We start from the raw sequence: 12,670 nt of genomic DNA, 5'->3' as shown, positions 1-12,670 counted from the left end.
AGTTGATTGGATGACCAGATACAAAGAACAGTGATTAGTAAATTGATGTGATTTGGGGGAGGTCCTTAATGGGAGTATTCCAGGCATTTGATCCTAATTTTGTTTTATTTATCATTTTTAATCAGTGGCTTGGAGGCCAAGCTATCAGATCTGAGTATCACACAAAACTGAAAGCTGTAGCTAAGACATATGCTTTCAAATTATACTTGAATTTAAAAATTCAAATTTTTAAGTATAGAGGGGAGGAAATACTTAGTAACATTGTGAAAAAGAACTACTAATTGTGGTAGTCTGTAAAATTCATTACAGCACAAGCATCAAATGGTAGACACAAAAGCTAAATGGTTTTAGGCAACATTAATAAAGGTATAGAATCTAGAATGAGAATTCATTTGAACCCAGGTACTCCTGACTCCAAGACCGGTGCTGTATCCACTGCGCCACCTAGCTACCCCTAAGAATGAGAATTCATGACAGATATGGTCTGTCATGGTTAGGCCACCTTTGTCATATTTTGTTCAGTTCTGGTGAAAAGACTGAAAACCATGCAAAATCAGTTGAATGAACTGGGGGATGTTTAACTCGAAGAAGAGACATACATGTATGGGAGACATGATGTCATCTTTTAGGAATTTGAAAGCTATCATGTGGGAGAGAATGATGTGGTCTTAAAGATCTGAGGGTAAAAAGTAAGTACATTTTTAGAGTGGGATATTTTTAGAATGGAAGGTTTTGGCTGAATATATGGAAAAATTTTATATTTATCATTCAAAAAACTACCCAATGTTATTCTTTAATTAAAAAACACTAAAGGCTTATTGGTAATAGTTCTGAATTGGGGGCAGCTCGGTAATGCAGTGGATTGAGTACCAGCCCTGGAATCAGAAGGACCTGAGTACAAATCCTCAGATGTTTCATAATTACCTAGCTGTGGAAGCCCAACAAACAAACAAAAAAAATATTTCTGAATTGAAAGATTATGGATTCCAGTCCTGTATTTGTCTTCAATACCTTTGTTGTTCTAAGCAAGTGATCAATCTTTTATTTTCACTGTGTTCTATGAAATGAGGTTAGACCTCATTAGTAGCTCCCGGCTACTTGGGTTCTCTTCTGCCTATGAGGAATCATTATTCAGACTCAGGAAAGCATGGGTGGACATAAAACAAAAATTTATTTAAAAGGTTACAAGACATGGGGGGGAGAGAGAGAGAGAGAGAGAAAGAACCGCCAAGCAGTCTTAACTGGGCCATGGTCAGAGAAGACTGAGCCTACCTTGAACCAGGGTCCAACCCGGGTTTTTATGTCTTGCCTCTCATCCAGAGGACAAAAGGTGCTCCCTTTCCTTATACTGGACCCAGAATTAGGTAGAGGGTAAAGCCCAAGGAGATCAGGCTACAAATTTCACATTAAACAATGAATCACTAGTACATTAAGAATGGGGGGGGGGGCTAGATGGCACCTGCCCTGGAGTAGGAGTACCTGGGTTCAAATCCGGTCTCAGGCACTTACTAATTACCTAGCTGTGTGGCTTGGGCAAGCCACTTAACCCCATTTGCCTTGCAAAAAACCGACAAAAAAGAAGAATGGAGGGACCACGGGTCTCCACCCAAACAGCTTTTAAAATTACCATTGTTTCTGTTACAATCATAATTCTTTACAAGTCAGTTTACTTCTCGAGTCAATTTTACATCTCCACTCAAATTCTTTCTGTTAAATTCACAATTCTCTTCATCTTTCCCTGCATCATTATGGCATGTATAAAATTATGGTGAAATGGCAGTGATGATGTGTGTCCTTCATTCTCAAAGAGGACCTTGACATCAGGGAGGTGATGCTATGACAAGTACATGGATTGGAATTTAGTGAGAGGGTGCTGTGTTAAGTCACCAGCTTTACCTTCTCCTCTGGAGCCAACTTGGTCCAGTGGCCAGATATGAATTTGGATGACTGGAGATGGTTCTGGATAGTCAATCAGAGATAAATAACTGACTAGTCAATCAGAGATAAATGACCCAACCAAGGTCAAACAGCTAGTAAGTGTCAAATGTTGAGCCAGATTTGAAGTCAGGTTCCCCTGACTCCAGGTTAACTGCCCTTAATGGCAGTAAGAGTAAAGGACAGTTATATTATTCATTGAAGTTTTCCAAGTTGCTGTTCTTTTTTTTTTTTTTTTTACTGCTATGTGAGGTAAATCACATTCATTTTGATTTCAGACAATAAAAAGTATATCTACTTTTTAAAGGTATGTTATTGTAGAATGTGAAGATCAAGATACCCAACAGAGAGACCCAAAGACACATGAAATGTACCTGAATGTAATGAGAAGATTCAGCCAGGCATTACTGAAGGTAAAAATTTTCATAAAGTGAGCCTTTGCTTGAGAAGAAGAAAACAAATATATTTTCCTATGTACCTTCTCTGATGCCTAATTTTTTGGTTTATGCTAAGTTCATTTAAAGATATCTAGGTGAGAGCCTCCCAATTTACCTTTACCTTAAATATTAACTTCTTTTTTTCAGAGTGATTAAAATGGTTTTTATTAAGATATCTTAACATTTAGGCCCACAGAGAGGGGCCTAAATATTAGCTTCTTCCAGCACTTTTCAAAAATACCCTTATTTTCTTTCCTAGTTGCTACATTCTTAAAAATCATGTCACTAATCAACCAGTAGAGGGTGCAAGAGTAATAAGAAAAAATTGTCTTTTTCTGCTTAAAGCTATAGTTTTGCTTGAAAATGTTCATAAATCTAGCACTTCATATTTTAAGTACATTTAATTTTAATTTAAATCTCAAGATAATTAAAAGTATTCATTTCTATTGTGGTATAACACTTTTGCTGGTGGTGAAAGGCTTCACTAATTGCTAAAGTCCTTCTCTTGTTTAATTCATTTATACTCCTCTTCCATTGCCACCTATTTAAATCAAAAGCTCACTTTCAATACCTACTCAACTACCATGCTTTTGTTCTTATCCTTGGTGGAAGTTATCTCTCCATCTTCCATACCCCTTGGTCTTCCTTTTATTATACAAAATGTTCATAGACTTGTAACAGCCATATTTCCTCAAATTTCATTAGCTTCTTGAAGACGGATATACCTTTTTGTCTAATCATTTGAATTTCCCAGGGTGCAACCAGTGCCTGTATACTTAATACATTTGTTAAATTAATGTTAAATGAATTATATCTTGTTACATGAATATATACTATAGGAAGTGCTATCCTTGAAAGAAACTAATCTTTATGGAAGAATTAGACAATTTTCAACTTTAGAAGTGATGATGGAATTTAAATTAGGACTAGAATTTCTTATTATCTTTGAATCAAGATAAGTAATCTTTTTCAATTTAGCTTTGTCTTGAAGTTTATGACTATTAGAAAAATAATTAAAGATCTCCTAAGCTTATAAAGAAATCCTTATCATTATTGTATGGAAAAGCAATTTTCCCTTTCTTTTAATTCCCTCAGGGTGATAAGTCTGTTAGAGTTATGCGATCTTTGCTGGCTGCACAACAAACATTTGTGGATAGACTGGTTTGTCTAATGAAGGCTGTGCAAAGGGAAAGTGGAAATCGTAAGAAGAAGGTAAACTTTTTGTTTTTCTGCTTCTGATTAAGTACTTGTGGCAAAGTACTAAGTTTATGTAGTATCTCCTTTGGTTTATTTATGTTGTGAAATTAAAATATCGTACTTTAAAATGATAGAATTTTAGAACCAGGCATGATCTTAGACTATTCAATGTCAAATTGTTGCTGTAAATCAGTATTGACGATTTAAGATTGAGAGACCATTCAGTGTCAAATTGTTGCTGGTCATCAGTGTCACCATTTAAGATTGAGAGACCTTGAAGAGAGAGAGAAAGAGAGACAGACAGAGACAGGAGAACTGACTGGGCTGAGACTTGAGTGAGTCTGCATGCCATGCAGGGAGTCTTTCTTAAGGTCTTGCCCACTTCCTGGTACTAAAGGGTCAGGAGACTATCAGCAAAGGGGGAATCCCTGCCCCTCTACATGACTGAAAGCAGACAAAAGACTGGAAGATGGGGAGGGTGAAAATAAGGAGACTATGAATTTACATTTAATAGTGGAAAAATAGGAATCAATTTATATCACAGGAGCAGATAACATTTTTCTGATCAGACAAATATTTCTTCTATCTTTCTTTGACAGAATTTAACAGTGTAAAAATTGGCACAATTTATTTCCAATCACAGCATCACTATGTCCATAACTCCCTGTATCATATTCCCATTACTCCCTACATCAATATCACCTCATTTTGTACATGAGGAAATTGAGGCAAAAACAGGTCAAATGAATTACAGAAGTTACCAACAAAATTGAGACTAAAACCGATTCTCTGTACTTTGTAGTCCACTTTCACTATCTCACATTGTATCTACTGGATGGGCATGCTTAACAATGTGAATTTTTTTCTATTTCAGCTCTGAAAATTATATTTTTCAAACATTTAACTTTAATTGCATGCTTATCAGTAGAAATTTTTTCTATTTTTGACTCTGGAAATTACATTTTGCAAACATTATTTGACTTTAATTGCTTAGGAAATTTTTGATACTGTGTTATTGAGCTACTTTTTCTTAGTTTGATTTATGTGTGGTGAAATTACTTTTTCATGTCTCTTTGAAATTAATTATTCTCAAGCTTATTCATTATGTGACTTTTTATGTTACCTAGCAATCAAAAGAAATAAGTATTATTTTTGATCTCTTGAGCAATGCTTCCACTATAATTTATTTAACTGTTTTCATAAATAATATGAGTTTGACCTTCCTTTTATCTAAAAAATGGAATTAGGGAGAGGACAGAAATGATATAGAGGCAGGAAAAAGATAAATAGCTGGGATGATAGCTTAGGGACCAGGAATTGTAAATCAGATATAATTTGCCCAGATTCAGCACAATGACAATCTCAGTTGTGTGTGCAGTTAGGAGACCAAGACAGGACTTGGAATGAATTCCAGAAGGGGAATTTTGGCAAGTTGCTTTCCAGGTCCTTTGAAATATAAATTTAACTCTTAACTTGGCCACAAGTATGACCTTGATTATATCTTCAGTTTTAACAAGATGAACTTTATTTCAAGTCTTTTCTTATAGAAATTTTTATTGATATCAAGAAATTTTTCCTTCCTTTTACAACATATTGAGAGATAATTAGTCAGTACCTGGATCTTACAAAACCTGTTTCTCTGCAGTCAAACACTTATCTGCAGGTACTCTGAACAGAGGAATATAAGGGGTTTTTTTTAGGTTTTTTTTTTTTGCAAGGCAAATGGAGTTAAGTGGCTTGCTAGGTAAACATTAAGTGTCTGAGGCCAGGTTTGAACCCAGGCACTCCCAACTCCAGGGCCCATGCTCTATCCACTGCACCACCTGGCCGCCCCAGAATATAAATTTTAATTGCTGAAATGTTGCAAGATAACTTGGGATTTGGGGGATGGATTTCTTTTAAAGATCTTGCTTTAACCTCAAGCCATTCTGACTTATGTTGATCTACCAATGGTAGGTCCTAGTCCAAGCCCATTTTGGTAGTTGTTTGGAGCTAGTATGGCTCTGAATGAGTGTAAATAGTAATTGTTTCTGTTTTGGCCAGAAACCCTATGGATCTTTCCCTCCCAGACTGATTTTGTTTTTGTTTTTGACTAGATTAAAGAGAACAATTCTTTGCCTCTTTTCTGGCCTGGATTAATCACAGAATAGGCATTGCCTCTGTCAGTCAGATCTGGAAAAGACCTTAGTGTAAAAAGTCCAAGGTTTCCCATTCCAGAACTCAGTTGATTCTGGAAGAGAGAATGAAACTGGTGACTTTGCAGAGTTTTCCCTCACTTAAATCCAATTTACCTGCAAGTCATGACATCACCTTCCTGACATCATTGCTCTTAAGAATGAAGGACAAGGGGCGACTAGGTGGCATAGTGGATAAAGCACTGGCCTTGGAGTCGGGAGTACCTGGGTTCAAATCTGGTCTCAGACACTTAATAATTACCTAGCTGTGTGGCTTTGGGCAAGCCACTTAACCCCATTTGCCTTGCAAAAAAAAAAAAACTAAAAAAAAAAGAATGAAGGACAAACAGTGAATGCCCCATACAATCCTACATGTATGCTTATTATATGCATATTCATTCTGTATATATTTTGTTATTTTTGCATATTATTGTTCAGTATTTCAGTTGTGTCTTTATAACCCCATTTGTAGTTTTCTTGGTAAAGATACTAGAGCAATTTACCATTTTCTTCTCTAACTCATTTTGCAGATGAGGAAGCTGAAACAGGGTCAGTAACTTGGCCGGGATTACACAGTAATAAGTGTCTGAGGCCCTATTTGAACTTGACTCTTTAGGACTTCAGGCCCTAAACCACTTAGCTGTCCTTAGAGTTAATAACACTTCTTTTAATGTTTTTGCCATATATTGTTTGTTTCTTTTTAATTATAATCTAATTAAACTTTATTGGTTTGTTTCCTTAGAATGAAAGGCTTCAGGCATTGCTGGGAGACAATGAAAAAATGAATTTGTCAGATGTGGAACTCATCCCACTGCCTTTAGAACCACAGGTGAAAATCAAAGGAATAATCCCAGAGACAGCTACACTATTTAAGGTAATGATAGATGCATGGATCTTAATTTGTATCACATGAAACTAATTTGGTCTTTCAAAGTTTTGGAAAAATCACTACATTTTTAAATTTAATAATTTAAACATCAATAAAAATAAATTATTAGCTCAATTATTATTAACCAAAATATTTGAATTATTAAAAATTTGGTAATATAGTTTAACAGGTACAGTTAAAAATGAAGAACAGAATTATTCATGCATCTTAATTTTTTTATCTCTGTCTTGTCTCTATAATATTTATAGTATGTGAAATATAGTTTTATGTCCTTGTTTTCTTATTTAAAAAAATCTATCATTCCCAGAGCACATTATATATTCAGTACATATCTTTAAAGGGGTGATTGTGAGTTCCAATGTCCATTTTAATATCACCCCATCTCCAGTTCTGTTTTGTGAATTCTGGACCATGCCTTCTATTTCAGAGTAGTAGTTTTCTCTTTATCTGGTTGCAAATTGATTTGTTACTGGAAAACTGACTCTGAAATGGATGCAAATTGCAACCTGCTAGGCATCACAGTAGTGCATATCACCACACCATCATATGATGGCCCTTAGCATGTATGTTGCAAAGGGTTGAATTAGTCTGGATTTAGGATTGAATTTGTTTGGATTTCGGGTTTAGAAGATATTGAGAGTAGAGAGAATCTAGAAAAGGACATAGTAAAGCACAAGGAATTAACATGGAAACCAAGAGTGATTTAAACAACTTAAAAGTAATCTATAAAAGACAAACTTATTTTCTTTTATTGAAATATATTCAATGCACAAATAATTTGTAAAAGCATAGAATTTTAAAAGGAAATTCAGCATATTCTGCTTGTTCTGCCATCTTAAAGATTTTTAAGAAGATGCCTTTCTTTTCATTTTTCTATAGCTCTAATTATTAGAGAATGTGTGTTGCCTAATATGAAATGTTAATTTGCCTCTTTTCAACTTCTTTCCATTGTTCCTTGTTCTTCATTCTGGCCCCCCCCGCCCCAATTCTAGTCCATCCTCTACATAACAACCTTCACATGCATAAAGACAATTATTATATTCCTCTAGAGTTGTCTTTTGCCAATCTCAATATTCCAAGCTTTATTTATTTTTTTTAAAAACTATTCCTTAGCTCAGTGCTCTTCATGATGCTGGCTTGTATTCTTTTGGGCATTCTCCGGCTGATCGATGTCATTTTTTAAAGTGTCATGCACAGAAATACAAACAATATTTCAAGATGAAGTCTGGTGAAGACAGACCTCAGTGAGATTACCATCTTCCTGTTTTTGGGAGTTCTTTTTCAATTATTCAAGTACAAGATTTCATTAGCTTCTTTGACTGCCACATCATGTCACTGATGTATGTTGAGCTTGGGGTTCACTAATACCCCCCAAATCTTTTTCAGAACTGCTAATTATTCTTGCCCCATTTTACACTTGCAACATTGATTTTTTTGCATGCAAATATAAGACTTTATCCTTATTTGAATTTTGTATTTTTAGATTCAACTCATTCTTGAGCATGACAATATGTCACTTTACAACAATACTATGAAAATTGAATGTAATTAGTATTAAATAATTTATTGAGACTTATAGTGTGTTCATATTTATATGTTGACATTTTTATGTCTTTTCATTTGATTCTCACAAAGACTGTATGTTGTAGGTATTCTGATTAGTATTATTTTATACGTGAGAAAGATCAAGATAACTTACTGCATAAGGTGTTGTGCTTAGGTCTTCCTGATTGTAAGCACAACACATTATGCAGTAAGCCATCTTGATGAACACACTGTAAGTCTCAATAAATTTTTTTTTAATTCTAACAATTTTTTTGAGTTGCAGTTTTATTTATAGAAAACAAAATAGCTGTATTGGTGGAATCTATTTAGAATATTATTCATTTCAATGATATTTACAATTTTAAGCAAACTTCAATTCTGCAACAAAGAAAGGAAAGACATTTAAAGGCACATTGACAAAGTTGAGAGTTGGAACAGTAAAAGAAAACTCTTTATTTTTTAAAACATTTTATTTAAGGCAGTGGGGTTAAGTGACTTCCCCAAGGTCACACAGCTTGATAATTATTAAGTGTCTGAGGATGGATTTGAACTCAGGTCCTCTTGACTTCAGGGCTGGTGCTCTGTACACTGTGCCACCCAGCTGCCTGAAGATTCTTTATTCTTCATAGAAAACCTCTGGAAACATTTACCTGGGGAACTATATAGTCTGTCCAAGTCATTAAAATGTAAGTGGTTTAATGACATGTTGTCAAATTCTTTTGCAGAATCATAGACAAATAGAGCAAATCTATATCATTTTCATCCAGTTTTTGACATGTAAAATCATTTTTCCACTTAAGGAAATGTATTTATGATACCTGTAATGCACCTTCTGGCTATACTTTATTTTGAGGGAATCTTCACAGCCTAGAAGATTCTGAAGAGTGATCATTTTCAAATCTCTATAGAAAAGTGGCTTCTTGTTGCTAATTCAGTATTATATAATGCCTGTACTCCAGGCATCTTATAGATTGAAATATACAACAAATCTTACCAACATTTCTAGAAACATGTAGTTCTTTTATGCCTTGTATGTAAATACCCATATAGATATTTCAAAGTTCCATATAAGTTCAAAATCAGTTAGTTTAACTGCTCTTTTATTATCAGTAATCAGATTTTTAGGTTTCAAATCTGTGAAGAACTTTTCTTGAATGGCAAAAGACAGTGCCTTTTAAGATTTGATACAAATAACTTGTAAGTGAAGTATGTATTGACTAAGAGGTATAGAATCCAAGTATTTCTTGAAATCCATGGAAAGGAATTAAAAAAATGAAATATATACTATAGTGTTTTGCATGACTTTATTTTATTTTTTTTTGCAAGGCAGTGGGGTTAAGTGGCTTGCCCAAGGCCACACAGCTAGGTAATTATTAAGTGTCTGAGGCCGGATTTGAACTCAGGTACTCCTGACTCCAGTGCCAGTGCTCTATCCACTGCACCACCTAGCCGCCCCTGCATGACTTTATTTTGAAGACTGACTGTGTTAAATTGATGAAACTATTTAAACAGAAGTTTCTCTAATTTCAGTACTTGGAGCACTTCTTCCTGCTCTCTAATCTGTTTTTTTTCCTGACTTCATTACGTTAGCTACAGTTGATCCTCATGTCTACACATGATAGATACTTTTTCCTAATTTTCTCAATTTTTGTGTAGACTTTTATTGATCTTTAGTATACTGGAGATTCTGAGATGGCTGTGGGGGCAGTGGCAACTGGGCTGACAGCATCATAAATAACTCAACTTTTGAGATGCTGATTCTTGAGTAAAAGAATTTAGAAGGCTGTGGGAGAGAAACCAGTAGCTTAAATGCTCATGTTAAATGCTATGTGAATTATTTACATTCCAATGGGAAATCATAAATGGTTAAAATCAGAAGTAACTCAGAAAGTCACATAGGATGTTAAAATTCAGTGCCTCTTAGAATAGAGTTTGTGGTTTCCTATCTCATGTTTTTTGACTCTTTTTCAAAATTTTAGATTCCTTTTTCCCTCAAAGCTTGTTTGAATGAGTTTTCTTGACCTTTATATTTTTTTGTTTTTCTGGTTTCTTTATTCCTTAAATTGAATTCTAGGATCATCATCAATTTTCTAATATTTCTCTTTGTGAGATTATTTCTCTTACTGATTACATCAAATAGGACTATATTCCCAGAAATGTTCCTCTGACTTTTACCTCTAAAATGGCACTCAGCATTTTATAAATCAGAATATCTTAGGGATAATAGTCAACTTTTCTTTCAGTCTCAACTTTTAAACATAATTGAATTTTATTTACTTCTTTGCTGTTTGAAATTGTGAGGATTTTTCCCCCTTATAATATTCTAGTACAATATTTGCTTTGCTGCTTAAAATTTAGTTTGCAAAACTAAATTAGAATCCTGATTTGATTTAAGGAGAAAAGAATGGTTCTTTTAGAGAAAAAAAATTAAGTGACTTTGAAAGATTTTATAGGTAAACATTTTAATATAATGATTATGTGGTAGAAAAAAAAAACACATTCCAGCTATAGAGAAAGGAGTTATTTGCAGAGCAAAAATTTGAATCTGTTTTTCTTGTACCGTTCCCACTGTCAGTATTCTAAAAAGCTTTCTGGTCCATGTCTATTCCTCATAAACTATTGAAACAGCACAGATTTAATTGAACTTCTCATAAGTCCTTGCCAATGAACTCCAATTGTTTTGCCAGGACATCCACCTCTGCTCCTTTCTCATTTTTTTTGTTTAATATAGTATTTTATTTTTTCCTCAAATATATGTAAAAACAATTTTTAACATTTATTTTTAAAATTTCGAGTTCCAAATTCTCTCCCTTCCTTCCTCTCTCTCTCTCTACTCCATCCCCAATGAGAAGGCAAACAATTCAATATCGGCCATTCATGTGTAATCATGCAAAACATTTTCATAAAAGTGATGTTGTGAAAGAAAATACAGACCAAAAACTAATAAAATAACCTTTAGACAAAAAGTAAAAATAAAAGTAGAGTTAGGACTGGTCATCACCTAGATATCAGTTCCAAAATTTATGCTGTTGTTTTTCCCTTCTTCACTGAGGTCATTGTATAACAAATAGTGTTCTCTTGATCTGGCTTATTTACACTCTGATTCATTTCAATTAACCTTATTAATAAGCATTTTTAGGTACTGAATATATTCTAAACACCATATTTGATGCTTGGACAATGAAGGTAAAAATGTTCCTGTTCTTTAAGGGGTTTTATTTCAAGAAGAAGAGTCACATACACCTATACATAAATATGCATGTAATAAATACAAAATGATTCCAGAATAGTTTAGATGAGAGTATCCTATCAGTTTGGGAGACTATAAGATTATAGATTGAAACCTAAAAAGGGAGTCCTATCTTCCTTTTTCCCTAGATGAGAAGAGGCTTCATGAAGAATTATGTGATTATGGATACTGCCTGAGTGTACTCTTGAACTTAAAAAGAGTTTCAAGAAGAAGTAAGAGAGGTCATTTGAGGCAGGGGAAATATCTAATACAAAAACACAGAGCTAAGAAACTTAGCATAATATGTATGAAATAGCAAGAAAACTTGTATAGTTAGGTCCTGGAATATGTCAAGTGAGGGATATGTTAGGTAAGAACAGACAAGGTTGTGATGAGATTTAAATGATAGGAAATTTATTGATTCTAGAGATAATGGGGAGCCATTGGTTTTTTTAAGAGGTGGGGGAGGAGAGTGACAACTAGATGGCACAGTGGATGGAGCACCAACCCTGGAGTCAGGAAGACCTGAGTTCAAATCCTGTTACAGACACTTAGTAAAAACCTGGCTGCATGACCTTGGGCAAGTCACTTAACTCCATTGCCTTAAATAAATAAATAAAAAAAATTTTAAAGGTAGGGGGAGGGAGATGGGATAGAATTAGCATGATCAGACTTGTGATCTAGGAAAATCATTTTGACAGCTGAATGGAAGTAATAAATTAGTAAGGTAGTCAAAGATAGGGAACAAATTAGGAGACTGTAGTCTAAGCAAAAAGTGACAAGAGTCTGAACTATTTGCTATCTGTGTAAATAGAGAAAAGGGAATTTATGGGAGAAGGGTATTGGAGATGGATAGAAATAACAAGATTTAGTAAACTGATTAGATATATGGGATGAGTGGAATTGACAATAAATGAAGATAATGCTATTGCAAACTTGAATGACTGGAAGAATGGTGGTTTCCTTGACAGGAATAGGGAAGTTTGGAACAGGGATGCTTTTTGGGGAAAGATGATTTCTGTTTTATGCCTTCTTAATTTGAGAACCTTATGGGTCATCTTACTGAAATAGCAATAGGCAGTTTATGATTTAATGATTGGAGTTCAGTAGGTAGACTAGGGCTGGATATATAGAACTTGGAGTCATCCATGTAGAGATAATATGTGAAACCTAGAGGAACTAATGAAAAAAACAGGTGAGAGTATAGAGCAGAATTTTACAAACTAGGGATTGGTTTAAAAATGTAAAAACAATTCCTTGTTCA

General features: G+C 34.3%; 1 protein-coding gene across 2 annotated transcripts in view; it reads left to right on the top strand.

Moving 5' to 3' along the window:
- Window positions 1-12,670, top strand: part of PIK3C3 (phosphatidylinositol 3-kinase catalytic subunit type 3) — a 227,165-nt gene that overhangs the window by 77,655 nt on the left and 136,840 nt on the right. For both annotated transcript variants that reach the window (XM_074208286.1, XM_074208287.1), the window contains exons 14-16: window positions 2,243-2,348; window positions 3,468-3,584; window positions 6,486-6,617. In XM_074208286.1, coding sequence (XP_074064387.1) covers window positions 2,243-2,348; window positions 3,468-3,584; window positions 6,486-6,617 — 355 coding nt within the window. The remainder of the gene's footprint in view (window positions 1-2,242; window positions 2,349-3,467; window positions 3,585-6,485; window positions 6,618-12,670) is intronic.

This window comes from Macrotis lagotis, chromosome X (assembly GCF_037893015.1).
Source record: "Macrotis lagotis isolate mMagLag1 chromosome X, bilby.v1.9.chrom.fasta, whole genome shotgun sequence".
Classification (NCBI taxonomy): domain Eukaryota; kingdom Metazoa; phylum Chordata; class Mammalia; order Peramelemorphia; family Peramelidae; genus Macrotis; species Macrotis lagotis.
This window is presented reverse-complemented; position numbering and strand designations above follow the sequence as displayed.